This window comes from Podarcis tiliguerta (genome assembly GCF_965153285.1).
Source record: "Podarcis tiliguerta genome assembly, chromosome: 6".
Classification (NCBI taxonomy): domain Eukaryota; kingdom Metazoa; phylum Chordata; class Lepidosauria; order Squamata; family Lacertidae; genus Podarcis; species Podarcis tiliguerta.
Window position 1 is genome coordinate 79372976 of NC_139539.1, and position 27299 is coordinate 79400274.

Here is a 27299-nt window from a genome sequence, read left to right on the forward strand (position 1 = left end):
GGGATGTCCTGGGGAAATCAGGACACTTGAGGAGTATGCTGAAGGATGCAGTCACGTGTGCCAGTGCAGCCCAGCCTGAACTCACTAAAGAAGGATAGCTATGTTTTGGTTCATGTATTGATTTGGGAAGGGTGGATTACATATGTTTGCATTAAAACACAAAGCAAATAAAGTCCCCCTTCCCTGCCCATAACTCAAAGTCCAACTTCGCCTTCCAGCATGTTTGCCAGTACGCAGGAAGGCACAAGAATGGCTGGCAAATAAGCAAAGCAGCACTGCCAAAAAATGGGCATATGGAGTAATTCGGGAAAGACTGTCCTCCTGAATGCACCTTAACTCTGCTTTTTCAAGAGTTGAGTGGTCATTTTAACCAGTGCTGACAAATGCTCCCTTGCCAATGTAAGAATGAGTTCAAGGGCCCGCGATAGGTGTGGTGCATCAGACATGAAATAAAGAAAAAGCAGCCGACAAATATTTCCGGCATGCATATTTTCTATTCTGTTGTAAAAAAGAAAAAAAGAAAGAAATGTAACCCTATACAAATGCAAGTGTTTTTGTTCAAAACATCTAAGCTTTTTAGCACTGCTTTCCTGTAAAGCAAAAAGGAAATGTCTAACGTTAAAATTACAACTTCTATTACACTGTGTATGGAGGTTTTATTTCCGTTTGAATGACTTCAATTAGAATGAGTGTGTTCTGAGTATCTGATGGCAAGCCTGGGAAATATGTATATAAGGTTATGTGTTTGGAGAAGGCTGCGTCAAGCAAAAAGCCTGTAATTGCTCATCAATGCTCTATAGCTGAGTAAGTTATCTGGCACAGGAGCTGTACCAGGAAATAGCAATCATACGATTCCTGCTCTGTATGTGGAGCTGGAAGATTTCCGAAGTCAGTTTTAACGTTCGTGAACGATGCGAGAGCTCAGCGGTTCGGAGGGAGGACATCTTACTCACAATTTTGCCATTTTGGATGTGCCAGCATGTCCCGCTTGTCAAAATCAGGCTGGGGCTGTGGGTGTCTGTACTGGAAGTCAATGATTTGGTAGGCTATGGGAGCAAAAATGCTGATGGGTGCAGGGAGAGTTAAGGGCTGGATGCTTGCTGAAGTGCAGCATGCGGAACCAGGCAAGGACACAAGGCTAGACTTCTGTGTATCATGTCTGACCAAGCTAGAGGCTTCAACATTGCTAACCAATCATATTGGCCAATTTTGGACTGTGCTATTCCATTTTCTTCCTGTAGGCTGGGTGGCCTAAGCTAAGTTCATAATACTAGTTCAGGTGTCTCCAAGCTTTCCTTGCCTTGGGCTGGTGTCTCCAGCGACGATTGTGCGGCGGACAGGGGACCGCGCCCCCGTATGCGCACACACATGCTATTTCTGGTGCACATCCGGGTAGGAGGAGGCCTGTGCGCATGCACACAAGCTATTTCCGGTGCTCCTCCAACCTGGAAGTGGGTCCCCGTGCCGCGCCGGTAAGAGCAGGTGGTGGGGGTCGCCATGGGCCCAATAAACAAGTCCCCTGGGCTATAGGTTGGTGACCCATGTACTAGTTCATCCCTTGACTCCAGGGAATCCTTAGACTTCCTGTATGGAAACAATGGCTTGTTTGGGAACAGTGGCAAAGATTTCTCAGCACAAATTCTTTGGTGGGGAAACAACGCATTTAAACTGCTGTAAATCCACTATATGTTCATAATGTAAATAAGTTATTCACTGAGTTCTTAGGAAATCATGTTGATAATTATAATTGTTGCTTTCAGATTATCATTATTTACGGACTGTGGTCCAGAAAAAAAACTTATTTATTGCAAATTAATAAACCCTCTCCCCCTTTTTTACCTGTCTTGCTCCACGTGTATGGATAGAAAGTGAAGGTTTTTGATTTTTTTAAAAAATCCACCTCTATTTTGAAACATAAATTACATATGTAGAAGATGTTACCCAGTCAATTCTAATGAAATAACAATGAATTTATATGTGTGTGTGTGTGTGCGCGCGCATATATATCTGGGCATGTTGTTTGGGGATGGGGGGAAAACCCACATTCACGACCGAGTTGATATGGTAATACAATCTAGGGTTGCCATATTTCTAGAAGTAAAATTCAGAACACAAGAAATTCTGGACATATTGCAACCCTAGTACAATCACGATCCTAAATCCCACAGGGAGCCTATTTATGAGAGCTGGCTCCCTCCTGGCCTAGACCTTTCTCCTAGGTCTTCCACACAAGCCAGAGGGCGCTCATGGCCAATGAGCATCCAACTGAGGGGCAGGGCTAGTGAACGTGTCCTCACTTTTCTTCCTCGGACAATTGTAGCGGCATGAGGGGAGAATGCCTAGAAACTACCTGTATGTGTTTCCTGGTTTTGTGCTACAGTGCAAAGCACTGAGCGTCCTCACACAGGGTTGCACTCCTCTCCTGCTTGCAGGTCACTGTGAGAACAGAATTCTGGATCTTTAGCCAGATCCAGCAAGGCTCTTTGTAAGCTCTTATTTTGGGGCCCATGCATCTCCACCTGCTGCGGATGTTAACTTCAGCCCAGTCTCAATGCAGAGAACCAATACAGAGAACCATGAACACAGGGCAAACTTGCTTATTTGCACTTCATTTTCTTCGTATTATTGAAGGTGCAAAGCTAAAACTTACCTGCCTACCATATTCCACAGACCCTCCAGTGTCCCTATTTTCCAGGGACAGTCCTGGATTTACAGAAGCCATCCTGGTTTCTGGTTTGATCCAGGAATGTCCCACTTTTCCTTAGGATGTCTCTATTTTCATCAGAGAAATCTTGGAGGGTATGGAGTCATGCGACCTCCGAGCCAAGGAGATACAGTAAGTAACTATACAACCTTTAGAAGACATCTGAAGGCAGCTCTGTTTAGGGAAGTTTTTTATGTTTTTTTATGTTTTTATATATGTTGGAAGCAACCTAGAGTGGCTGGGGCTGTTGTTGTTGTTGTTATGGAACAGGACTTACCTATTTTCATCAGAGAAATGGTGGAGGGTATGTATTCCACTGTCTAACTTCTTCTTACAGTTAGGATGCATCCCATCATAGCCAACATAACAGCTGTCGTCGTATAGTTTTCACATATTACTTCAACCTCCTGAGCCCTATTGATTTCTTCCTCTCTCTTTTTTGGAAACTGTATATCCAGGCATGTTCCTGGATCCAACTCTTTCACTGGAGATGCAGAATCCTGTGAGAACAGACAACTACCACCATTCCTGGCTTGGGATTGTTTGACCCCGGTTGCCCGTGGATTAGAAACCTCACAAGTTGTGTTCCTGCAATGTGCTCTGTGTGCAAACACTCTGTTTTCAGGATTTGCACTGGCTGCAAATCTGCTACCGGGCTAAGTTCAGGGTGTCGATACTAACATATAAGGCTCTCTATACAGCTCTGGACTAGGTTAAGTGAGAGACTACCTTATCTCTTACATATCCAGTAGATAGCTGCAGTCTGTGGGAGAGTATCGCCTACAGGTTTCAAAGATCTCAGAAACCCACCTTGCAGTAACTCAGAGCAGGGCATTCACTGTGGCTGCCCCTGATCTATGGAATAGCATTCCTGTCAGCAGGTGCCCACTAGCTGCATTTTACGAAAACAACTGAAGGCATTTTTTCCTGACAGGTTTTCCAAGCTGGATAAATGGGTATTTTCCACGAGGGCCTGTTTTGTATGGTTTTGCCTTGGCTGTTTTTGTGTTTTAACTGTTTTCAATTATCTTTAGTGTACATTGAAACAGGTGTTTAGAAGGCTGTTAATAAATCGACAATGATGCTGATGAAAGATTATTCCCTTTCAGCCTTTCATAATATGTCTTATTTCAGAAAATCCCTCCATTGTCTTTGCTTCTTCAAATCTTACCTTTTCCATAAACGCGAGTGTGCTGCAAATCCTCCAAAATTTCATTTAGCAGCAATACTCCACTGTTCAGTATCTTGAGTTTTCAGAATTCCACTGATAGCTGCCTGAACAATCCTCCTCCGCTGTCGTGAAGACCACCTCTTCTCTGCTGGTATTAACTTACTGAGCAAAAGCCTGCCCTGCGCAGACTCCCAAAGCAGATGTGCAAGTAAAAAGACCAGCCAGCTTACACTCACAATTCATCTGGTGGTTACAGAACAGCTTCATTTCAAACACATTCAGCAACCTTCAGTACCTGGGACAGGCATCTGGGGCTGGGTGAAAGGTAATCCATAAACTGGCATTTCTGCGTGTATGCGCGTGTATTTGATTATGAGATCCTTATCTAATGCATGCACACTAGAATGGGGGTGGAAAAACACCTGTAGAACCGTAGTGCATCTCAATATTTTTGAAACTCACCCTCAACTTCTTAGAAAACAAAGGAGGGTCAATACTGGAGCACAGATTCCAGATACCAGAAAGCACAGATTCCCCATGCGAATTAGGGACAGTGCTAGCATATGATAGGACACACACCATGTGTTTAAAACACATGACTTCCCCTCCCAAAAGAATTCTGGCCACTGTCGTTTACCTCTTTCAGAGCTACAATTCCCAGCGCCTTTAAGAAACTACTGTTCCCAGGAAATCATGTGATTTAACTGTATCATGAGCACACTGCAGAAAACAGATTCTGTAAAACTCTGTGTGTGAGAGAGAGCAGGAGGCCTCAGGAGTTAGGTTTTTGGTTCAGGAAGCACCTTTCTAAAATAGGCAGCAGTGGTAGTTTTAATTTCTGCTTACAAATGGGGAATGAGTGCTACCTAGTGAATTTATGTTTGGACTGAGATTTTCATAGCTACTGTACTGCATGATCTCTGCAAGCCTGCTTTCAGGCATAACATTTAGGCAGGCCTTAATGCAACAGGGTAGATCTCAAATTCTTCCAAATTAGCATATAGAATTCCCAATTAGTTCTACTCAACTCAATAGAGGTTTACACACCAGGAATCAGCATGAGTAAAAGGAGAACAAAAAGCAAAGGTATGTATTCTGGCCAGTAAGAAACATTCTAAAAGGTAGAGCAATACCTTTCTCAGGCCAACCATAATGAGAGAATGAGTGGGAAAATGGCAAATCCAATGTAAACCAGTATAAAGTGACACTTGTTGGAGCAAAAAAAAAAAAAAAAGGTTTAATATCACATACATACTCATAATATGTCAACCCAGCTTATGCCGGGCCATGAAAAAGGCAAATTCCATGCCAGGGATTATTAGAGAAGGAACTGAAAATTAAAGTGCCACATATATATATATATATATATATATAATATATAATATATAATAATATATATATATATATATATATATATATATATATATATATATTCCAGCTGGTATTTGTCTCCATCCTGAGATGAAAGACAGATTCCTTGACAGGTGGAAAACAGAACTGAGAGGGGAACTAGTTGGATGTTGTTGTTGTTAAAATTTCCATGCCGCCCTCCATCATTTTAGGTGATACACTAAGTAATAATACAAATGGTAGGGCGTGTTCAGTGACCCAGGTGGTCATTTTGAATTGATGTAATTGTCACTTAGCTCCAGACTTGCCACTTGGCAAATGGAAGGGCTCCTTCTTTTTCTAGAGGAATCTAGCCGAAGCTCCCCACTGGAAGAAGAGGGGAGCCCATTTTTTCCAGATTCCCCCTGCAGGCCACAGAGCCACTGCCCCCCACTGTGCCAGAGAGGGTCCCCCAGCCCTTTGAAGCAGCTGTTGTGAGGCCACAGGGAGGTGGAGGAACAGACCAAAAAGAAAAAGAAATAAAATAAACCCCCAAAGCTGCTCCCTTCCTCCAGCACAAGCAGAACTCTGCTCATTCCAAGTCTAGAGCCAGCAACCGAGCTAACTTTCCTTTAAAAAATAGCTTCTATTTCAGAGATATCACATCTTCTCGGCCCTCAAACTGCTGTTTGAGCCTCCTGCTACTGTGGCGTTTTGTGACACGCGACGCTATGAGTGTCAAGTGTGCAGAAAGGTCAGGGAGGGAGATTGCGATGCGTTCTGTTTTCATCCACATTTTGTGAGTTCGCTTCCATCCTTTAGGGCGGGTGTTTTCAGGTGTCCCGTTTCCGAAGGAACTTTTGCCATGACCACCCGTGTGCTGAGCTACAGCAGATTCCTTGTGTGTTGCAAAGGATTCTGGGGCATATCCTGGCAGCTTTGGGCAGCCGTCAGGGCCCACTGCTGAGTGGACCCCCTAGAGCCCCATTTTAATAATAATAATAATAATATCCAGCCCAGCATTCAGAGCAGCATTGGCTTGCTGGGCCAAGCTGCCAAGTCAGTTTCCCAGAATGCAGCTGGCATAGTTTGCTCTGGGTCATTGTGGGAAATTCAGCTCTGGGGCATTGTGGGAAATTCAGCTTTTGGATATACTCAGAGACCTTGGGATGCTACCAGATAAGTCCGAAGGGTCTCATTGACCAAGGAAGAGGCCTACCAGGATTCAGTTGGCCTAAGTCCCCCTCAGACCTGGAACCGACCCCAAACCAACCTAGTAGGCCTCACCCCACATAGCCAATCCGTGAATTGAGAGTATACCCTTCAACTCAGACTACGTGTTGTGGGGAAAGCGGACAGTGACGGAGTATGTTTTTTAAAGCCAGGTAGGTTTAAACACCGTTGATTTTCTCAGCAAGAAATTCCCTCAGAAGCTCCAGTACTCTTAGGAACACGGCTTGAAAACCACTGCTTTGAGGAAACCATGGGAGTATTTGTGTAGCTTTTAAAAACGGGGTGTGGGGAGTCAAGGTGGACAGAAATTTAAAGTTCCTCATTCCCTTGGTGGCATTCCCCCTGCATTTTGCTTTAAAAGATTAAAGGTCTTTAAAGGATGGTGCTCCCTTCCTGGCTCTGAATTTCACACCTTGCTCGATTCTTTTGAATATGTAGGAAACACAAGTGCGGCCAGGCTTCTCTTCTCCATTATGTGGGGTGTGTGAAAGCGCACAATTGGTGCAGGATTGTTCATATAATCATACACATTAATATAAGGACGGTCCCTGCCCCAAAGGAGCTTACAATCTGTATTCACTCAAGATAACATCCAGAGTTTCTTTTTTAAAGGGCAGTCCCATGTACACCTTCTCAAAAATTCAGTGGATCACTCACTCCTGGGAAATGTGAGTATAGGATTGCAGCCTAAAATAATCCAAACATTGTGCAATATACCTATGTTTTTCACCCTACTAATTTGAATTGAGATCACAGTACAGTAGTCACATTTTCAACAGAAAGCATTTTTTAAAAGTTGGTCCACAGTGTTCACCGGTAACTGAGAACTGTTATTATAAAAGCCACAACCTTATTTCTGGTGTTCAGAACATTACTGAAGTAATTTCTTTGTAAATTTGGTACTATGTTGTTCGGAATGGCGTAGTTTTCTTTCTTAATTTCCCCCCGGCTTTCAGAAAACCAAAGCAGCTTAGGAAAACATTCAAAATGCTGAGCATACACACATAAGCGAAATATTTTAATGTCAGTTCATATTCATAAAAGTTACATTGTTTACATAGGGTTCATTTGTATATAATAAAATTTCATTTGAATGAAAAGGGATTATTTTTTCCTTCTTCTTTTTTGGCAAGCCTGTTAAACAAATTAACATATGCTTTGGATGTACAGCTTAAGAGGAATATAGTTATCCAAAAATCTTTTGCAAGAGAGGTTGCCTTTGAACAATTTCAAGGCCTTCGTTTCTGAAGTAGTAATAGCATTTTAACCTTCATAGCTGAAATTCAGCTATGGGTTGGATGGCGCACAGATCAAGTCTTCTATTATTATTATTTTAAAAATTGTGAAGTGAATTTCCTCATTGCATAGTGAACATGTAAACTTATTAGGGATCGTTAGGTTAACACCTTTAATGGTGTTATATACTGTATTATGTTAGCCTTCCTAAAATGATGGATAAAATAATGTAGCAGGAGGGTAAAAATCCATTAGCCATTGCCACCTTAAATACTGGCAAGGAACGAGGGTGTATTCCTCATCCACAACTCTCTCTGGCTGCTAGAAAATCTTGCTGGCTCCAAAATTTGGGAGGAAGAATTACACCACTATATCAAGTGTGGTTTTTTTAAGCCATTGGAGAACAATCCAGCCAAATTAATCATTCTACAGTCCCATAGATTTCAATGGCCGAAATGCAAGCTGAAAGTTGGCTGGATCATGCCCATAATTCATGATGGATATTCATTATCTATGTCAGTTGTGAAGAAGAAAATGGGAGAAGAAAATGAAAAGCAGGAAAAAATTCCAAGGAAGTCATTTTACATTGTGCAACGTCCTTCGTTTGCTATCTAAAATGGTTCCCACACCCTTTGTTTCGGTGGGAGGGAAATGTACTGTTGCACCATTTTTGTTAAATTTAAATTAATTCCAACAGTTATGTCTGTGTTAACTAGGTTTGCATCAAGTAAAATATTTATTAATGAAACTACTGTACAAGAAACATCAAAGCGAAATGCATCATACAGAAAAAGTACACTCTAGGTGACAGATGAAAAAGTGCATGCAGATTGCTTTAATTTTATTTATTTTTAAGTCAGAAAACAGAATACTAATCTTGATCCCTATTGTCTTGAATTGGTGAGAATTTTCTTCTCTGAATTTACAAAATGTCATTGAACATATATGACTAATACACACTGGCAAGCAAGATGAATGAATTTCAATTTTTGGATTTTATTTTACAGGTATTTTTGCTTGACAATTGTGAGTTCTTTTAAATATTGTGTTTGTTTGTTTTAAAAAAGGAAGAATCTTCTCATATTGGACTGGGTGGTACTGCCAGGTTGCTCTGATGCCATACACAGCTTTCAGGTTTTTAGTTAGACACCGTCAAATAACATATGTTGTGTTAACATTCAGGAAATGACATTGAGTCTATTTTTTAAAAAATTATTTTTGGCTCAATAAATTTTAAATGTATGGTTTATCATAACCTAATATTGTCTTTGTCTTCACTGCAGTGGATATCCGATCAAACTTTCCCCTTCTTTTAATACTTTAGGGAATTTTCAAACGTCGGGATGTTTGGCTGTAATGCCCCAAGATTTGTTCTCCCTGAAAGAAATCATAGTGACAATTTATTAAACTACAGAGCAACCTGGCTTTTAGGGGTCTGTACTTTTAGATTGTGCTCAATATACCTAGCAACTAAATTGTGATGCATTTCATCATCATTATTAGTTATATTTTTCATGCAATTACTTCCGCTTCTAAAGTGCCTGGGGTTGGGGGTTTGGTTTATATATATATATATATTACTTTTAAAAGAACATGGTCAACCTGACCCTAAACACAAAAGGCCACAATCCAGTACGAGTTGCTTGTGATTTACAACATAATCCTATACACATTAACTCAAAAGTAAGCCCCATTGAGTTTAGTGGGGCTTACTGCCAAGTAAGTGGGTATAGGAACGCAGCCTAAGTCCCACTAAATGCAATGGCGTCCATTGATTTCAATAGTGCTTTGTTTTCACTAACATTTCGGATTGTACCCCACAATAGCTTAGAAGTAGGTCCCACTGATTTTCAATGAAACATAAACTTCCAAGCAACTGACCCAATCCACTTAAAGTTAGTTGCATTTGCTTTCAATGGGACTTGACATAGGCTAGTTGCAACTACTTTATCAAATTCATTTCAATTGGATTTAAGCACAACTAATGTTCATTGCATCAAAGCCATTGTGTTTAGCATTGCAGCCTAAGACAGGGTTATAATATCAAATCAGTGGGGCATTACTTTTCTTTTTTAAATAAAAAATAAAAACCTCTGAAATTTCATCATGGATATGTACTAGGAAGCAAAAACTTAAAAATAAATCCTGTTTTAATATAGCACTAAGATTACTGTGTCCACCATCACACACTCACACATACAGTAAAAGCAACACAACACACTGCCATGGGTAAGACTCCATTAAAAAAAAAGATGAAGACAAAAATTGATGGTAAATAAAACTCCTTCAATTCAAAATGGTTTATTCACACAAATTTAATAGGATATATCACAATTGTTTGGTCCATAAATATTTAGGGGAAATAGTTTCTATACAATGCATTTCTCAATAAAACAAAGAAACATGGACAAGTTTGCTAGACCACTTAACTGTACTAGAAACACGAAGCTCAATATATAAGATTATTGAATTTATCAACTATATCCGAAAGAGTGCACAACTGCTTTCTATGACATGTTTGTCCCCTCTACCAGGATATACACCATAAAAAGAGTTTCAGAAATAAGAGGTAAAACAGTACAAAACTAGTGAGGTGTCAAAAGGGCTTAAAACAGTTAATTTAACAAACAACACATATATATCCTGATTTTTTCCCCCACAAGCTTACTCCCAAGTTATCGCATAAGGCACATTGTAGAACTGAGTTATAATTAGTCTACTTAATAAAGTAGATCTATAGTACCATATAGTTGTTCTGTCAAAGAACAAAATTTATAAGTATCAATATTTTTTTTTGTACCTGTAAAAGTGTATTAATAAAGATCTCAGCCTCTCCAAGGTTGTTTGGTCTGGTTAGTGGTAAATGCCCATAAGGTAAGAGAAACAGGAAACGTCCAAGGTTGGCACCTCAATCCTAAATGTATCAACTTGGAAGTAAATTCCACTCAAGTCATTTGAACTTACTTCCATCTAAACACGCTTCAGGTCAGCAAGCCTTAAGCGTTCTAGAAGATGATGACCACACTTGCTAAATATATAACGACAAAGACACATTTTCCTCTGTTACAGTGTTAACATCTCTTCCATTGTTTTTTTTTAAAAAATAAGCTACTTTTCTGTGCTAATTTTCTAAAAACCCTGAGCAAAAGTTACAATAATGCACTTTAATGTGGGCAGTGAAGTGTCAGTATGTATCCACGCATTAGTAGAAAACAACAAAAAGAATTCCTTTTTTTTAATACCAAAAAATAAAATTTTAAATGAAAAAGGAGGTTCTACTGAAGGGAGGTTCGGAGGAGGAGGAGGAGGAGGAGGAAGGGGTAAAATCCAAAGTACTTGTGCAAAAGTTAATCTTAACAATCCACCCAAAGCAATATCTTCTTGGCGGATTTTGGTTTGGTTCTGGAGTGTCTCCCGTGTCTAATTAGGGGGTTACTGGAATAAAGGATACAAATGAACATTCACCACTGCCCAGACCATTCAGACTTTTAGCTTAAATTAAAAAAATAAAATAAAAACAAACACTTGCAAATGTAAACTAGGAAAGGTATTTCCAATTAGCAATGCATCCACAAGGCTTCTGAGTTTGGCAGCTTCAATGATTGCCAGCTTTCAATCCCTAGGGGTTCCCCCCAACCCCAATGCATTTTCTCTTCTTCTACATTATTTTTTAAGGGAAAAAGCTAGATTTAGCACAGAGCCCTTTAATTTAAATGGGTTCAACATGCTTGGATATGTAGCCAGTGTGTCTATCAATGTACATGGTAGTGTGTTTATTATATAAATACAAGTATACACACGCATAGATAGAGATATGAACTGAAAATTTGTAGAGGGCACCGTATAGCAAAGGTTTGCCATGATTCTCGCTCCTTTGGAAGCCACGGAACAGAACTTAGTAACAACTAGCTGAAGTTCTGATGATTTTAATGGGCCTTGTTTAACCAGGTCTGATGCATGTTTACTTGGAAGTAAGCTCCACTAAGTTCAAGTGGGCTGACTTCTAGGCAAGCATACAGCTGCTGTCTTACATTTGCTGGTTTGCGCCTTTTGAAGTTAATACATTAACGTGGCAGACAGACACCATCTCATGGGAAAAAAATCAGAAGGATGCTCAAAACAGCAATGAATACAAGATACTGGAATCAGCTTTTAAACGTCTTAAGAAATTATATTTTGCTTATTTCCATCTGTTACCTTAATAGTGGGTAGGAACACTCGAGCCAGAATTGTGTTTGTGATTTTGTAAAAGAAAAACCAACAGTACCTCCTCCCTGATCTCAGGTATGTTCCAGCCAGTCCCATTAGGACTTGAAAGTGTTTCATGTATGCTGGATTTCAGCAGCAGGAGAAAAATCCCAGCTCAGAAACATTTCAATCTTCAATTGTTTAGCCGCCATCTCCAAGCCTCTTAACCCAGAGCAATCTAATTCATTTCAATGGAACTAGCCCAAAGCAAGCATATGGAGGACTATAGCCCTTTTTATAATACCCAGGCTTGCTATGAAGTAATATTGTCCTCAAGCTACCCAGATGATGCAAGCTCTATTCACTGGCCCTCCAATTTTAAACTCTTTAGGCGTGATCCAGCCAAAGCTAAACCTAATGAAGACTCCTAGTAGCTCCATGGGAGACAGATTTAACTCTCTTGGTGAAATCAATGGGACCCAAAGTGTTTAGTTTTGTGTGGAGTGTGCCAATTACTTGTTCCATTCTAAATCAATGAAATCTTGATCGGATATTTGTTTGCTCCGAACAGGGGTGCCAACTTGAATAAAATATTGGGGAGGAGGGGGAGATTAGCCCCGCCCAGAATAATTGATCACATGCCACAGTGCACACACACCATTTGAATGGCCCATCAATTAGGGGGCGTGGCCCCCTCAAATATTTTATGGGGGGCGAAGACACACACCGCCCCCTAGGAGTTTGCTCATGTGGCTCCGAAGTAAATCCCACTCATCTGAATTAGGATTATTCCCAAGTGTGCATAGAATCAGGGGGGTTGCATCTAAAATGGGTATGTTAGAAGAAAGTCAAGATGGTGCTGTCTAAGCAGTAGGAACTTCACAGCTATGAAGTACGTAAACTCAGCTGGGGTTTTAAACATACCAAAGAGTTGTATAATTGAACTGTGGAGTCTTTCTCACACAGACACAACTTCTGAAAACAAATTGTCACTTCCTTCTAGGGAAACTTTCTGCAAATTCTTGATGAAAATGTGGTAGTGGGAAGTTGGATCTGGCCTTCAAGTCACTAGCTAGTGACCTGAGCTGGACCCAACCATCCATCTAAGAAAGTCTGTAGGACTTCCCACCAGTGACCGCTAATATGTGAAGACTTGATTTCATAGTTTCTTGGATTTATACTCCACCCTACCCAGGACACACTTTCCCCATCTGATTTCCTAACTCACCTACATTAGGCCTGATAATAACTGTGCAAACTTCAATTAAACAAAACAAAAAACCAAAAAAAACCCTACTGTTATGCATTAACAAAAATCTTACAAGGGTTTTGTCTGCATAGAAAATAAAAAGGAACAAAATTTAAATGTCCTGATCATAAAATAATAGCCAGCATTGGTGACCTATATATGTTTTTGGAGCCAGCTCCCATCAACTGATGGTGGCTGATGCTGTCCCATCAATCTCTGGAGGGCATCACTTAAGTTGCCCCTGCTACAAAATGAGGATTAGGAACCTAAAACTTAAAGTTGTTCCCATACAATCTTTCAGTGGTGATATACTGGTGTTGATAGAAAATGGCCACAGTGTTTTATACTAAAAAAATCTGACTGGCCACAGAAGACTAGGCCAGAGTGAGGACATACTGACCTCAGGATATTAAAAGCACAGACCATCTACAAGTCAAGGTGCAGATGGTGGTGTTTGAAGGGTTGAGACCCATGTTTACTTGCAAATCAGCCCTACCTCCAGGATTCTTGATATCCCCATGTTTGAGGGGGAAGGCAGACCCAGATCTCTTATCATGCCCCTATACCTGAGGTGGGGTGGAAGGAATCATTATTCCAAGTAATATGGAGATGACCTCAGGGTGAAAGAACTCTCTGTGAGTATTGACTCTCTAGTACCTAGTCATCTGTCTGCACCCCAGTTCACATCCTATGCAGTAGCTACTTTCCCCTTCCGCCTTTGGTGGCTCTCTTTGGACAGCACCATCAGTCAGCTGCCTGCCGGGTTGGCAGGTCAGCACACACCACCACTCTGGTACAACTGGCAAATGAGTTGGAAAAGTGAGCCACCATGGACCAAAGAGGAAAGAGGAGAATATCTGACGTAAGCTCAGCAGTCACACATGTCATTGTGACTTGCATACTGTTAAGAGGTATATACTCCTGACATCTATTTTAATCACAGGAGCTACCTGTCTGCACTTTTGTAAAGGAGTCGGAATTGTTGAACTCCAACTCCCATCAGCCCTAGCTGCAGTCCAAACAACATCTGGAGGGCCACAGGTTCCCTATCTCCAATTCAGAGGCAGCTTTTAAGGCTGCAAGTTGGACCACGTGCATGTTGTTGTTGTTGTTTAGTCGTGTCCGACTCTTCGTGACCCCATGGACCACGTGCATACCATACATTGAAAGCACATTTATACCACTGTAACAGTCGCGGTTCCCCACCACCGCAAGAAACCTGGGAACTGTAATTTACCTCTCACAGAGCTACAGTTCCCAGCACCTTTAATGAATTGCAATCTCCAGGATTCTCTGGGGAAAGGCATGTGCTTTAAATGGACGGTGTGACCTATCCTCATTTACATAGAATTATGTTCAGCTGATGTCAATGGGAGGCCTAGCCCTGTTATGTGGCAGAAGGGAACAACTGCCTCAGGTGGCAGATTTGGGGGTGCTGAATTTGCTGACCTTTACTGCCAGACTTTCTTTCTCAGGCACCAAAACACCTCAACCTTATTTGACCGACAGGAATTTCTGACATGTTTATATGTTCTTTAAGAATAAGCTTGAGGATAACAATCCATGCCTTTTTTTTAAATAACACAATTTTCTGACTTCCATGGTAACCATTCACCCACCCCCATAAAAAAAAAAAATCTGGAAATAAGGAACATACAATTTTAAGAGGCACTTAATAGAATGATTCAATAGTTTCCCTTTAATTAGGCAGTGGTTTAAAAAAAAATTCCAAAGACAATTTAGAGACAAAGAATACGTAGTTGTAGAACAGAAGTCTGTTACTGCAAACTCATTTACCAAGTGGCTGCAGATGCTACCGACCAAGCTGGTTTTCCCCAAACATTTTGTGGGTTTGTTTTTCTTTCAAAAAAAAAAAAGTCTTGCAAATAATATTATTAATAATATAATTATAATAATAATGGAGAAAGAAGAAGAAGAAGAAAAAAGTAAGAATATTTCTCTTTTTTTAAAAGTCAAATGTTAGAAAAGGTTTGTTAAGGTAGTTTGTGAGGGGCTTCCGGAATCGTGGCTGTCCAAGTTAGAGGTCACTGATGAGACTACAGTGATAGTGGGATTGGTCAGGTCTGTTAAAGTGGTCGCAGTGCCGGGTGGAGTGAGAGCGCCGCTGTCTGCTGAGGGCGGGGCCGGAAGCGACGTGCCGTCAGCTTTATCAACACCCCCATTCTCCTGCCGCAAAAGGTTCCTTCTGAATTTGGCTCGTGCGTTTTGGAACCAAACCTGCAAACCAATCCCAGTTGATTTCTTTACCAATGTTTGCCTTTTGATTTTGATGGTTTTCATAGAAATCATAGAATTGTAGGGTTGGAAGGGACCCCCGAGGGTCATCTAAGTCCAACCCCCTGCATTGCAGGAATCTCTCCGTTTCTCTCTCTTTCGTAGCAGCTTAATGCATTTTAAGGGGTGTTTCGGTGGCCCTTTTGTAATTATTATTAGCAAATCCTCTCTTCCAGGCTTTCCACCCATCAGTTAACTCTTTTGATACCAGCTTGTCCTATGGGAAATGCCTTCAGGCCCCTGTGTGTTGTGGGTGATCCTAGGGCATGATCCCTTCAGGCACAGCACTACCGAGGCGGCTGTGGCGCCTTCGTTGCTTCGTCTGAACTGAGAGGGCAGTGCTGAGATTACATGGGGGGGAGGGCCTTGATGAAATCTATAATCCACATCCACTCATCCACCCACTTTTAAGCTTAGCTAAAAGCTCAGGCCCCCTGTATCATTTTTACATTGTAAAAATGTCCCTCAAACACACCAACAAACAATACTTTCCTGCAACTGTTCATTGCAGAGAGAGTTTGATAGAGGCAGGCAAGCCACCTTTCAGAAAAGCTTGCTTGCCATTACTGACCTTCTCCCTAAGGAACCTCTGATGTGTTCCTACGAAGTCCCAGTTTCCCTGGGACACAGGTGGAAAACCACCGATCCACATCATAATTGGAGTCATTATTTTTTTGGCTTAGATTTGTTCTGTTTAGAATGCTAAGCCGAAATGTATAGCTACTAATCCATGTCTTTCTCCAGGATACGGTGAAGCACTACTGGAAACTGACCTGAGAAGTTCTGCTCAACTATTCATGCTAGAAGATCATTGCTTTGATGGGTATGTAACTTAGCTCTTTTCTCATCTCTGCTACAATATCTGGGTTTACTACCCCAAACACAATTCTTAGGGTGGAATTCAGATGATTCTCCTGTCATCCCAAGCATTCCTGCTTGCCAGATGGAACTCCCCTCTCCTCCCACCCCAAACCCCCCACAAACTGTTCTGGGGGTTCTCAAGAACTCATTGTGCGGATTCACATTCATGCAACTATTTAGTTGAATCCAACCCTCAGTGTTTTATCCACCAAAGTGGTCCCATCAGTGCAAGGACTTCCACCTACACAATGGTGTTTTCCCTCCTCTCCTACCCCACCCCACTCTCCCAAATTACTTCTGGGGGGGTCGAAGAACCCTCAGAACAGAGGAGTGGGGTGCAGAGAAGGGAATTTATTTTGTGCAAGTGGAAATCCTTGTGCTAACTGGTTAACTTTTTTGGACACAGCCCTAAAAGTTGTATTTGGGGTGGTTAACTTACACAGACATTTTAAAACATGAAGAAGAAATGCAAAGAGAAAGAAACTATCTCCCAATAATGAACTACTTTTCTTACACTCTTTGCATTCTGTTTCACTATCAGGTGAGTTATTGCTTTTGCTCAGACACTTCTTTCCCTTTGCATATACTTTGCTTAATTTTATTTAAATATCTTCCATTCATTGGTGGTGGTGGTGGTGGTTGATGGTTTCTACGAAGCTGGCTTACAAGATACGATAAACTATGGGCAATTTAAAGGTATGATTAATTTATTTTTTACAAATGGGAGGAAGCCGCCATGAGTCTAATTATCATTCTTGCATGGTGATCATTTATTTTCACTGAGTAACTCAGTAGACAGACCTCAGATCTATCACATTCCCAAGAATAACCCAAAGTTGATCAGTGGGAAACATTCCTAAGAAATGCTCAGTTTGTGGGAAAAGTCAGGTTAAAGGTGGATTTTTTTCTCCTACATAATCAGCAAACCTGTGAGATTTATCTCTTGCTGGATTAGACTACTATGGGCTTCAGGAGTAGCAGGGTCAAATGTTTCAATGCGCCCCAAGCAGAGTGAAAATTAGCATGTAAGGAAGAAGACCAAGCTAGCACCTCCTCCCTGACATGCTAGCTCTATATGTGGAGACAAGTTATATTTTCCTGGAAGGACATTGAGGAAATCTATCCCCTGCCCACATTCTAAAATGGTACAATCCAGCAACAGATGTGTCACATGGGGCTGCTGATCATGCATAGCAGCCCTCCATTCTGTTTAATAGGGAGGCCCCTTAACGGACCAACAAAAAATGGGGAACTTCCACAATGAAAAATTACTACAAGGGGAAACAAAAGTTTGCACTCAATGGCTTGACTGGATGCCCAAGGATTGTAACTTTCATTTGCCTTCAACAAAGCCTACTAGTTCCTGTTTTGGTTAAGAAGGACGCTACATGAAGGTCCTACCCTGATGAGAATAGAATATCTGCTCTTCTGAGGGCTGGATTCTCCTTCTGCGCTGGGAGGTGTTGGCCCTGGAGGGTAGCATCATGCTTCCCTTGAGCATTCCCTGGGTGCATTTAGATCTGAAGGTATACATGTTTAGCCCTGAACCCTCTGTATCTATGGAGGGACACAACTCAATGAAGCCTAGCACAAGGGTGATGGAAGGCGTTGGAAGTAAGGGATGTGCTATTTTGAAGTGGAGGGGGGGAAGTTTTGTAACGTAAGGCTCTTACCTGCAGAACTCTCTTAGTTAGGCCCGTCTTCTGGGCAAGCTGCTTGAGGTCCTTGGCATCTGGGTTGTGGTTAATAGCAAAGTAGGACTTCATGGTGCGGAGCTGGTGGTGCTTGAAAGAAGTGCGCATGCGCTTGGTCTTCTGAGATGGGGGATAAGGCTGCTGGTCTCTGTCCAGGTGGTCTGCCTCGTTCTCATTGCAACCTGTTTGGAGAAGCCACAGAAAATGCCCAAAGAGTTGGGTGGAGATCCTACATGAACATCTCAAGCAAGCAGATGCCATGGAGGAGAAGGGCCATAGCTCAGTGGGAGAGCATCTGTTTTGCATGCAGAAGGTCCCAGGTTCAAGCTCTGGCGCTTGCAGGTAGGGCTGGGAAAAGACCAGGTATATGGGCCAATTGTCAGACTCAATATAAGGCAGCTTCCTATGTTCCTAAACCTTTTTAAAAAATAAGGGAGAAGAGAGGGCAAATATATTTCTCCTAAGTATGGGATTACATGTTTACCAGGCCCATATAATACTGTGGTGTGTTACATTGCCTGAATGCAGTCATATTACTATGCAAAGAGCACACCTATATGTCACACCAGATAAGGTGGTGCAGTATTGGACTACCAGACTTCAGACAACAGGTAAGGGGAAGTGTATTTTTGAATGCTCTTGCAGGATTAAAATAGGAATAAAGGTGGTGCCTGAATGTAATATACTAATGTATCGGAGAGAAAGATTTAATATAGCATACCCTGCAACATTTCTCCAATGAAAATAGGGACATCCTATTTATTATTATTATTATTATTATTATTATTATTATTATTATTACCCCACCCATCTGACTGTGTTGCCCCAGCCACTCTGGGCGGCTTCCAACATATATAAAAACATAATGAAATGTTAAACATTAAAAAAACTTCCCTATACAGGGCTGCTTTCAGATGTCTTCTAAAGGTTGTATAGTTATTCATCTCCTTGGCTCAGGGGTCGCCTACATCCATACCCTCCAAGATTTCTCTGGTGAAAATAGGAACTTCCTAAGGAAAAGTGGGACACTCCAGGATCAAATCAGAAAGCAGGACAGCTTCTGTAAATCTGTGACTGTCTCTAGAAAATAGGGACATGTGGAAGGTCTGAGATAGACCTCTCCCTGATGCATTAGCTTACAATATGCAGGGAAGCGTTTTGTTTTATTCTTAACATGGGGAAGCATTAAGAAATATGACACGGCCATTTTCATTCCATGGACATAGCTAGGGGAGTGCAGGGGGGCAGCTGCCTCTCCCAAATCAAGTAAACATATAAAAATACTTAACAAAACTGACCAACTGCATCACAGATAACTCAGTTCTGCCCCCCCCCCAACATAAAGCCTGTCCCCCTAAAATAAATCCTGGCTACGCCCATGTTTCGTACCTTGCATTTAAATCACCATGATACCACTTTAAACAGTCATGGCTTCCCCCGAAGAATTCTGGGAGCTATATTCCCCACACAGAACTGCAATTCACAGAGTGATTTATCAGACAGTTTCTGTTCTCAGGGAATTCTGGGAATTGCAACTCTGAGGAAACGGCTCTCCTAACAACTCTCAGCACCCTTAACAAACCACATCTCCCAGAATTCCTTGAGCGAAGCCATGGCTGTTTTAAAGTGGTATCATGGTGCTTTAAATGTGTGGTGTGATAGTGGCCAGGGAGAGAGAGGGGCTCCACCAGCAAAATGCTGAGACAGAAGTGGTACAGTCCATAATTCTCCCATTTCATTTCACATTAAACCCCAGAATAGTAAGCGAAATCACTTGTGGGTGCAGGGGGAGAAGTGCAGTTTAGACGGAAGTGCCAAAGGGTCCACCTTGGCCTTTTCCTGTTTTAAACATTTATTATGTTCACTGCTTCCACATCTGTTAAGGGAGCCGGTGTTTTGAGAACAAGCCTGCCAGGTTTCACTCCTTTTGCATTATTATTTAAGGGAAGCCTCTTCCCCGGGGGCAAGGAAGAGCTTTGCAGCGTGTTCCCAAGGAATTGTTTAAAATCTCACTCAACATTTGGAACAGCAAAAGGGAGGGAAAATTCACTTACAGAAATCGGCCAACTGTGGCAAGAACTGAACGCTGCACAGCCCTCTCATGTGCTGCTGACATCCTGAGACCCACTTCTCTACCTGGCACAGGAGGGGGCAATTTGCACCAGAGAAGGAGGAGGCCAAAAGTGATGGGAGCAGTTAACCTCCCCACAACCACCACTGCTCCCCAGAAGTTTGCCCAACACTTCTCTGATTAAAATAGGGATGTCCTATTCAAATAATAATAATAAATACATCATCATCATCATCATCATCATCATCATCATAGGGCTACTCCAGCACCAGCACAGAGGCTTAAACATGACCTCTGCCCTGTCTCTCCCTTTAGTTCTCTTAAATTCTCCTCTCCTCGGAAATGAAGGAGGTGTCAACAAGCACCCAGTTTCTCCTCTTCCGTGCATGAGACTCTTAATCTCATGGCTGTGAGTTTGAGCCCCACGTTGGGCAAAGGATTCCCACATTGCAGTGGTTTAGACTAGATGATCCTCGTGGTCCTTTCCAACTATGATTCTATGATTCCTTGCCTCCCAGAACTAGAGCAAAAGCCCGGACTGGATCTTCCTCCCACCTGCACCTGCCATGCGTAGGACTACAAGCATTGCAATTTGACAAGCATTCCCTGGATGGATGCTTACACAAGAGCTTTTGCACTGCAACTCTGATAATGCATCTTGCTTGTCTGAGTGGAGGACGGAGGAGCTGTACATGAGGGGAGCACGCACAGAAACCTGTGATTTGCGTGCGGCTGGAATGTAGCCCTGCCAGTGTTGCCCCCATTGCTCGGCCCACGTTTGCCTTTGGCTGCACGCCCGCTGGCATGTGCCTCCTCTCAAATGTGGCAGATGAGGGAATGTGACCTTCAGGAAGGGTTCCCCATCCCTCACACACAGAAACTTTACCAGCAAGTTTGAGCAGCAGCTTCAAGAAACTGGCATGTAGACTCCCACATCCTGGGATAGTTAGTTGGTACAACGTGAGACTCTTAATCTCAGCATTGTGGGTTCAAGCCCCATGTTGGGCAAAAGATTCCTGCATTGCATGGGCTTGGACTAGATGACCCTTGTGGCCAACTCTACAATTCTATGTCTTTAGGATTAAAAATGTGGTTGGTCGGTTGCGTGTACACGCGATGAGCTGTGACTCCCGGCATCTCAGATTACCACGCAAGTTGCATCCTAAACCTATACTGACATGGTGGCAATAGGAATTCTGCACTGTGTAATGATGCTGTATACCAGGCCTGTGCAAATTACAAGCCTGGATATCAAGTGCAGACTGGCTGCCATTAAGGGCAGCCTATCAGGAGCTGGGCACATCTTTTTGTTTCACTGCCTTCCAGAGATTTTTTGGGGGGAGAGGCCAGTAATCTTACTCAGTTTGACAGATCCCAGTTCTGTAAGCCTGGCCTACATGCATACTAAACCAGGTCAGATTATGAAGTGATGATGAGTTGTTTTGTATAGTATAGGATTCTAGGGTGGAATTAACCCTGTAAGCAATTCACACACAGCTGTGGCATTGAAAGTCCTGTGTGGGGTAAGAAACAGACATGAGTTGTTGGCTCATGCCTGCCACCACAACACTTAGGAAACTAGATCACACCAAGTCAGATCATTAGCACAGTATTACCTACACCAACAGAAGAAAGGTTATTCAGGGTTTCAGGCATAAGAGTCTTTCCCAAGGCTGGTTCATACGCAGCCACAGTATGTAGCACCTGCACAGAAGTAACCTTCTGATTGGTGGCTCCTCCCTGCCACATATGGAACACAAATGTGTGCCACAAGGTCCACATATACCCACAAGCCTCATTCACCCTTGCCCATCCCTTGCCCGTCCTTTTCCTGAGAGCAATTGGCCTGATGGGTCAATCCTACACACACATGCATGGATTCTCTCTCACTGTATGCTCTCATGCACCCATCCCTGATAGTCTAGTGCAGAGCTTTCCAAACTGTGTGTCGCGACACGTTAGTGTGTCGGCTGCAGTGTGTAAGTGTGTCGCGCGAACGTTCCCCATGCTCCTCCCGGGGCTGGAAAGGGGTTAGTTTAACCTCCGGTTTGCTAGCAAAACTGAATTCCCGTGTCGCGAAATGATGCATGTCTAAAAAGTGTGTCACCAACATGCAAAGTTTGTACAGCTCTGTCTATTGCCTAGGATTAGTCACTTTCGCAGCTATGACTCACTCTTTGAGGAAGGGGTGGGACTCCGTGGCAGTGTATGTGATTTGCGTAAGAAACATCTCCAGGGCTGGAGGTGCTTCCAGATGGGTGTTTATAATGGGGAATGGGTGCTCCTCATGCATGCACCTTTATTTCCTTTTTTGCAAGGTCCACGCAAAATTGTTGTCATTAAAAATTGCCAGCCTGCTTTTTCTTCTTCTCATTTTAATCCAGATTTACACTTCCCAAGGGAAACTTGCAATATCTCAGCAATCCATTTACAGTCCCCATCTCAAAGCGCCTACGGTTTGGATTCACAAATGAATAGGTGGTAGTACTAGAGAAAAAGTCCAGTGTGGAAGCTCCTGCTTCAGTTTCCAGCACTGATAAAACAGGAAGAAGAATAACCAGTGTCACAGGTAGCTCCTCCACACTTCCTCTTGTTCTGCTGCTTCCCCCGGGAAGCCCACTCCTTACTGATGAATTGGCGCAAACGCCAATAGGGTTTCCCACAGGTTGACGTTGGCTCTGATTCAGCGGCAAAGAGCAGGTTTCCCCAGGAATAGCAGCAGGGGGAACAGAAAACCGTTCAGCTTTCTAGGCATGGGACAAGCAAAGTGGATGAACTCAGGGCGTCTGAGAAATTTGGTTGTGCACTAACAGCACAAATCTGTGCATGCATACCCAGATGTAGGCTCGACTGAGTTCAGTGAGACTTAACTCCTGGGTAAGTGTGCATGAACTGCAGCCCCAAACTGATACATATATTAATTAGAAACCATGGAAAAACTGACTGCAAAGAGATAGCATTGTCAACTTTAATGTAGCATAATGGTTCTTAAACTTTGTACTGGGGATCACTATATTCCAGCTTGCTTTCTCTAGTGAAAGCTTCTTTAAAAGCTCTGGCTCTTCTGTATTTTCTTTTAAGCATTTTTTTCCTGGTCTCAGGGATTATTGGAATGCATGGGGCACTTGAGCCAGCCTTTCACAGTGGCGCTGAGAAAAGCAGCTTTAAAATGCTGCAGGTTATTTTTTTTCCTTTTGGAAGGAGAGGGTAAATGCAGATGTGAGATGCTTTTGCCTCTTTTTAATATATAAACTGTAAAATCTAAGTCTCCATGGACTGATGTAATGTGCAGAGTATAATGTATGCTTTTCCAGCTTTTTCTCAGGGGTTGGGGGTTGGCTTAAGCTTTGTGAATAAATCCAGCCAACTGTTGGGAAGCAGTCCAAGGTGTCTCTCTGTGTGCAAATCAGATGATACACACACACTCACACATGCTTTAAATATGGACTAATTAAATTCCTTTAGAGCCAATCATTTCAATTAAACTTAATTCGCATTGTTTGCTCTGTGACATAAGCAGGACCATTGAAGTCTCTCTAGCTGTTCCCACATTGAACAGATCCTGAAAAGTGATCTAATTTTTCATGCTAAATAGTTAAAACAAATCTGCTTCCCCCACTCCTTCCTAAATGCATTGCATGATATCAAGTCCTGTTGATCTCTACAGGGAATCTTTCCACATAATAGGATCAGGGTGTTAGAAGACGGCTAATTTTGTAGGTTACCAGCTCGTTTTATTCATTTTTTTAGCGGTGCAAGATAAGCTACAATGTCTTTAGCAACTAAAGACCCATGAAACAATGGACTGCGATAGACTGTTTTTCCCAAAGACCTAACCCTTTTGAGAATATTGTTTTAGGTTTCATGATGCAGTGGCTGGTTTTGTACAGAATGAAAACTGACTATCCGTTCTAAACCTGTTCCTCTCATTTCTCCAGATGGTTGTGTGACTTATTCTTAGCATGTTTGGGGCTTTCCATAGACAAAATAGTTGAGGTCAGAGCTAATGTGACACTATCGCCCCACTTAATTTGTTTGTAGAGTTCCAGTCATGCTCAGTCAGTAGAGCATGAGACTCTTAATCTCGGGATTGTGTGACCAAGCCCCACATTGCGCAGAAGAATCCTGTGTTGCAGGGGGTTGGACTAGATGACCCCTGTGGTCCCTTCTAACTCTACAATTCTATGATTCTATGAAAAGGGGTATAATCTCAACCCATTTCCACTACCTGTCTGTCCCTTCCTCTATGTTGCACATCCCAGAGATGAAACTAGAGCATTTCTCTCTACAGATTCACCAAGGGATGAGGAATACATTTTTAAAAAACACTATTTTCAGTTCAGATGTTTCAAGTGTAGGTTGCTGAAAATATTTCATTTTAATTTGATGAGCTGTAAGACACCTTGGGAATCATATGGTCAAATGGCAATGTAAAAATATTGCAAATACTATGGACTAATCTCCTGCCAACCTAACAGTTCGAAAGCACGTCAAAATGCAAGTAGATAAATAGGTACCGCATCGGCAGGAAGGTAAACGGTGTTTCCGTGCGCTGCTCTGGTTCGCCAGAAGCGGCTTAGTCATGCTGGCGACATGACCAGGAAGCTGTACACCGGCTCCCTCGGCCAATAAAGTGAGATGAGCGCTGCAACCCCAGAGTCGTTCGCGACTGGACCTAATGGTCAGGCGTCCCTTTACCTTTACTATGGACTAATAGCAAACTCATTGGATAGCCAAAAGGGCACCCTCCATTCTCAAGACAAGAGGGTGGTTATCAGCAGACTCAAGGTTTCAGAAGTACAACATTGTTTTTAAAAAGACACTTGGGGGAGTAGGTGGGGGGAACAGCCCAGTGCAGACTCAGCATGCTCATTGCCCATGGATTGCTGCTTGAATGTTGGAGGGGAGAATAGAAAACCAGGAGTATTGGCAGGGATGGGGAAAATCTGCCCATTTCAGCTCCTCTCCATTTCTTATACTTCCACTCAGTTTTCTGCATTTCCATGTTGGTTTCTGGGGGTGGTGGGCAGTGGCGTAGCGTGGGGGTGCAGGGGGGGCCGGCCGCACCGGGCGCAACATCTGGGGGGGGCGCGCTCGCACTCGCAGCTCTCTGCCCCTACCTGGCTCACTCTCTCTCTCTCTCACTGCAGTGCTGGCTGTGCAAAGCCAATCCGAGCCGCCGGGCCGACGCCCACTGTGGGGGAGGGGTGCCAGGCATGCGGTGCGGTGTGGAGAGAGAAAGAGGGACTATCTGGGGGAGGGACAGTGCAGCGGGGGGCGCAAATTACTTGCCTTGCCCCGGGTGCTGACAACCCACGCAACGCCTGGGTGGGCAGGCAAGAATTGTTTAAGTCTTCACAAAAAATTAAAAAGAACCTAGCTGGCTACAAGGGCTCTTATCCTGCTTGGTTCTCTTGCCTGCTGTGCTTCCAAGACAGGACTGTGGCTGATGCCAGGTTAGAGCTCCCTCTTGCACAGACACACCCTGTGTTGGCTGCTTGGTGGATGCCTTTCATTCGAAAGCATCTCTGACTGGCACTGAATGGGCCAGATTAAGCATCCGCAATGGCACTGTCTGGAACGGAGAAGCCTTTTGTATTATTTGGGAACAGGTTCCCTTCCGGGAATCCTGTTTCCAGATTGTTCCTATCCAAATCGCACCGCTTAGAAGAGGGCATCTGTTCTCTTCCCAAGACAGGCAGAGGCAGTGGTCTCCCCTACCTACCCCTTTCTTTGGAGGCAACACTACTTTAAATGGAGATGCCCTGGCCAGGAGGAGAAATGGAATACCTTCTGTACCAGAGAAGGACTTGCAGGGGGTTGGATTCGACGACCCTTTGGGTCCCTTCGAACTCTAGAGTTCCCTTATTCTAACCCAGGAGCTTTCTCCTCTCCAGAGAAGCAGCAAAAGCAGAACTGTGATGAGAAGGACACCACCAGGTTGCATGTTCTGCAATTAGGCTAGGGATGCCTGCGGCCTTCTGTTGTTGGACTCAAACTCACATTTTCATCATCGTCATCAGCATCTCTCACTGGGGCTAAAGGAAGTTGGAGTCCCAAACATCTGGAGGGCACCAGGTTGAGGAAAGTTGGCCTTCACCCTATCGGTTCCCTTCCAAAACTATTTTAAGAACAACACCTTGTCCTCCGTATATTTCCTTTTCAGCCTAGAAGAGCAGAGCGTTTGGTAAAGGGATCACGGGTTCAAATTCAGAGCTAGAGACATTCACATATCTTTTGAAATCCCAATGTGGCAGGCAAGGAGGCAAGGGCAGCTCATGCTGCCCCGTCCCTCCCGGCTCTGACATGCATCTCCCCCTCTTGCTTGCTGTGTGGCACACCTGGAAGTCTGTGAAGGGGGAAGAAAACAAGGCTGGGTAGGGAATGGGCAAGAAAAGAAGCTGTGGCCAACCAGAAGAGTTGACCAATAGGAACATTGGGAAGCTGCCTTCTACCGTGTCAAAGCACTGATCCATCCAGCTCAGTATTGCCTACACTGACTGGCCGCAGCTCTCCTGGGTTTCCAATTGGCAACATTCCCAGCCCTACCTGGAATTGCTATTGGGGGTTGAATCTGGAACCTTCTGGCTGCAAAGCAAAGGCTCTGCCACTGAGCTATGGATGTTCTCCAGATTTAAATCTGGCACCCCAAGTTCAAGCGCCAATCCATCAATATCCAGCCATGTGTGGCAGTCCCCTGCAGGCTCAAGCAACCTGCTCTTTTTCCTCCTGCGCAGGACTGCAAGGACAGAGGAGATGTCGAACCACATGATGCAGCTGGTGTGCTGCATTTGATTGAGGAGGGCCACATATTGAGCCAGCCTCCCCTAGAATATGAGAAAACAAGGTGCCGTTCTCCCACTTCCCCATCTACAAAACATTCTGTAATTCTACAAACAGAAATGTCATGCATTTGCTTTCTTGAAGCCCTGTAGGCAGGGATGAGGGACCTGTTCCAGATCCTTCTAGACTCCATCTCCCACCATCCAGAGCCAGGAAGTCTGCCAGTCATGGATGATGAGATCTGAAGTCCAACAACATCTGGAGGACCACAGGTTCTGTAACAAACAGCCTGTTGATCATGCATTAGGGAGGTCTCTCTGCCACACCACTTATTCCACTGCCATCTTTTGCTACTTTGCATCAGGATTAGACACTTGATACCAGCTCAGACTGTTTGTCTATCTAGACCACTAATGTCTACTCTTACGGACATTGGCTCTATAGTCTCAGGCAGATCCCTGCAACTTTTGTCCCGCCTAATGAAG

At 43.1% G+C, this 27299-nt stretch overlaps 2 protein-coding genes across 17 annotated transcripts in view; one reads left to right on the forward strand and one right to left on the reverse strand.

Annotated features, from left to right (window-relative positions):
• Positions 1 to 27299, forward strand: part of LOC310679760 (uncharacterized protein) — a 111930-nt gene that overhangs the window by 51695 nt on the left and 32936 nt on the right. For 13 of the 14 annotated variants that reach the window (XR_014512494.1, XR_014512495.1, XR_014512496.1 and 10 more), the window contains one exon: positions 16150 to 16228. Coding sequence is in view for 2 of the 14 variants with exons in the window: in XM_083445428.1 (XP_083301554.1) it covers positions 16150 to 16228 (79 nt within the window). In the remaining 12 variants the exon portion in view is untranslated. Of the gene's footprint in view, positions 1 to 3162; positions 3761 to 16149; positions 16229 to 27299 lie in introns of those variants that run through there. The other variant, XR_014512504.1, reaches the window with a different exon arrangement.
• LHX9 (LIM homeobox 9) overlaps positions 8350 to 27299 on the reverse strand; it is a 37630-nt gene continuing 18680 nt past the window's right edge. For 2 of the 3 annotated variants that reach the window (XM_083445370.1, XM_083445369.1), the window contains exons 4-5: positions 17940 to 18142; positions 14258 to 15348 (exon numbers count right to left, since the gene is read on the reverse strand). In XM_083445370.1, the coding sequence (XP_083301496.1) occupies positions 15091 to 15348; positions 17940 to 18142 (461 nt within the window). In that variant the 3' untranslated portion in view covers positions 14258 to 15090. Of the gene's footprint in view, positions 9051 to 14257; positions 15349 to 17939; positions 18143 to 27299 lie in introns of those variants that run through there. The other variant, XM_083445371.1, reaches the window with a different exon arrangement.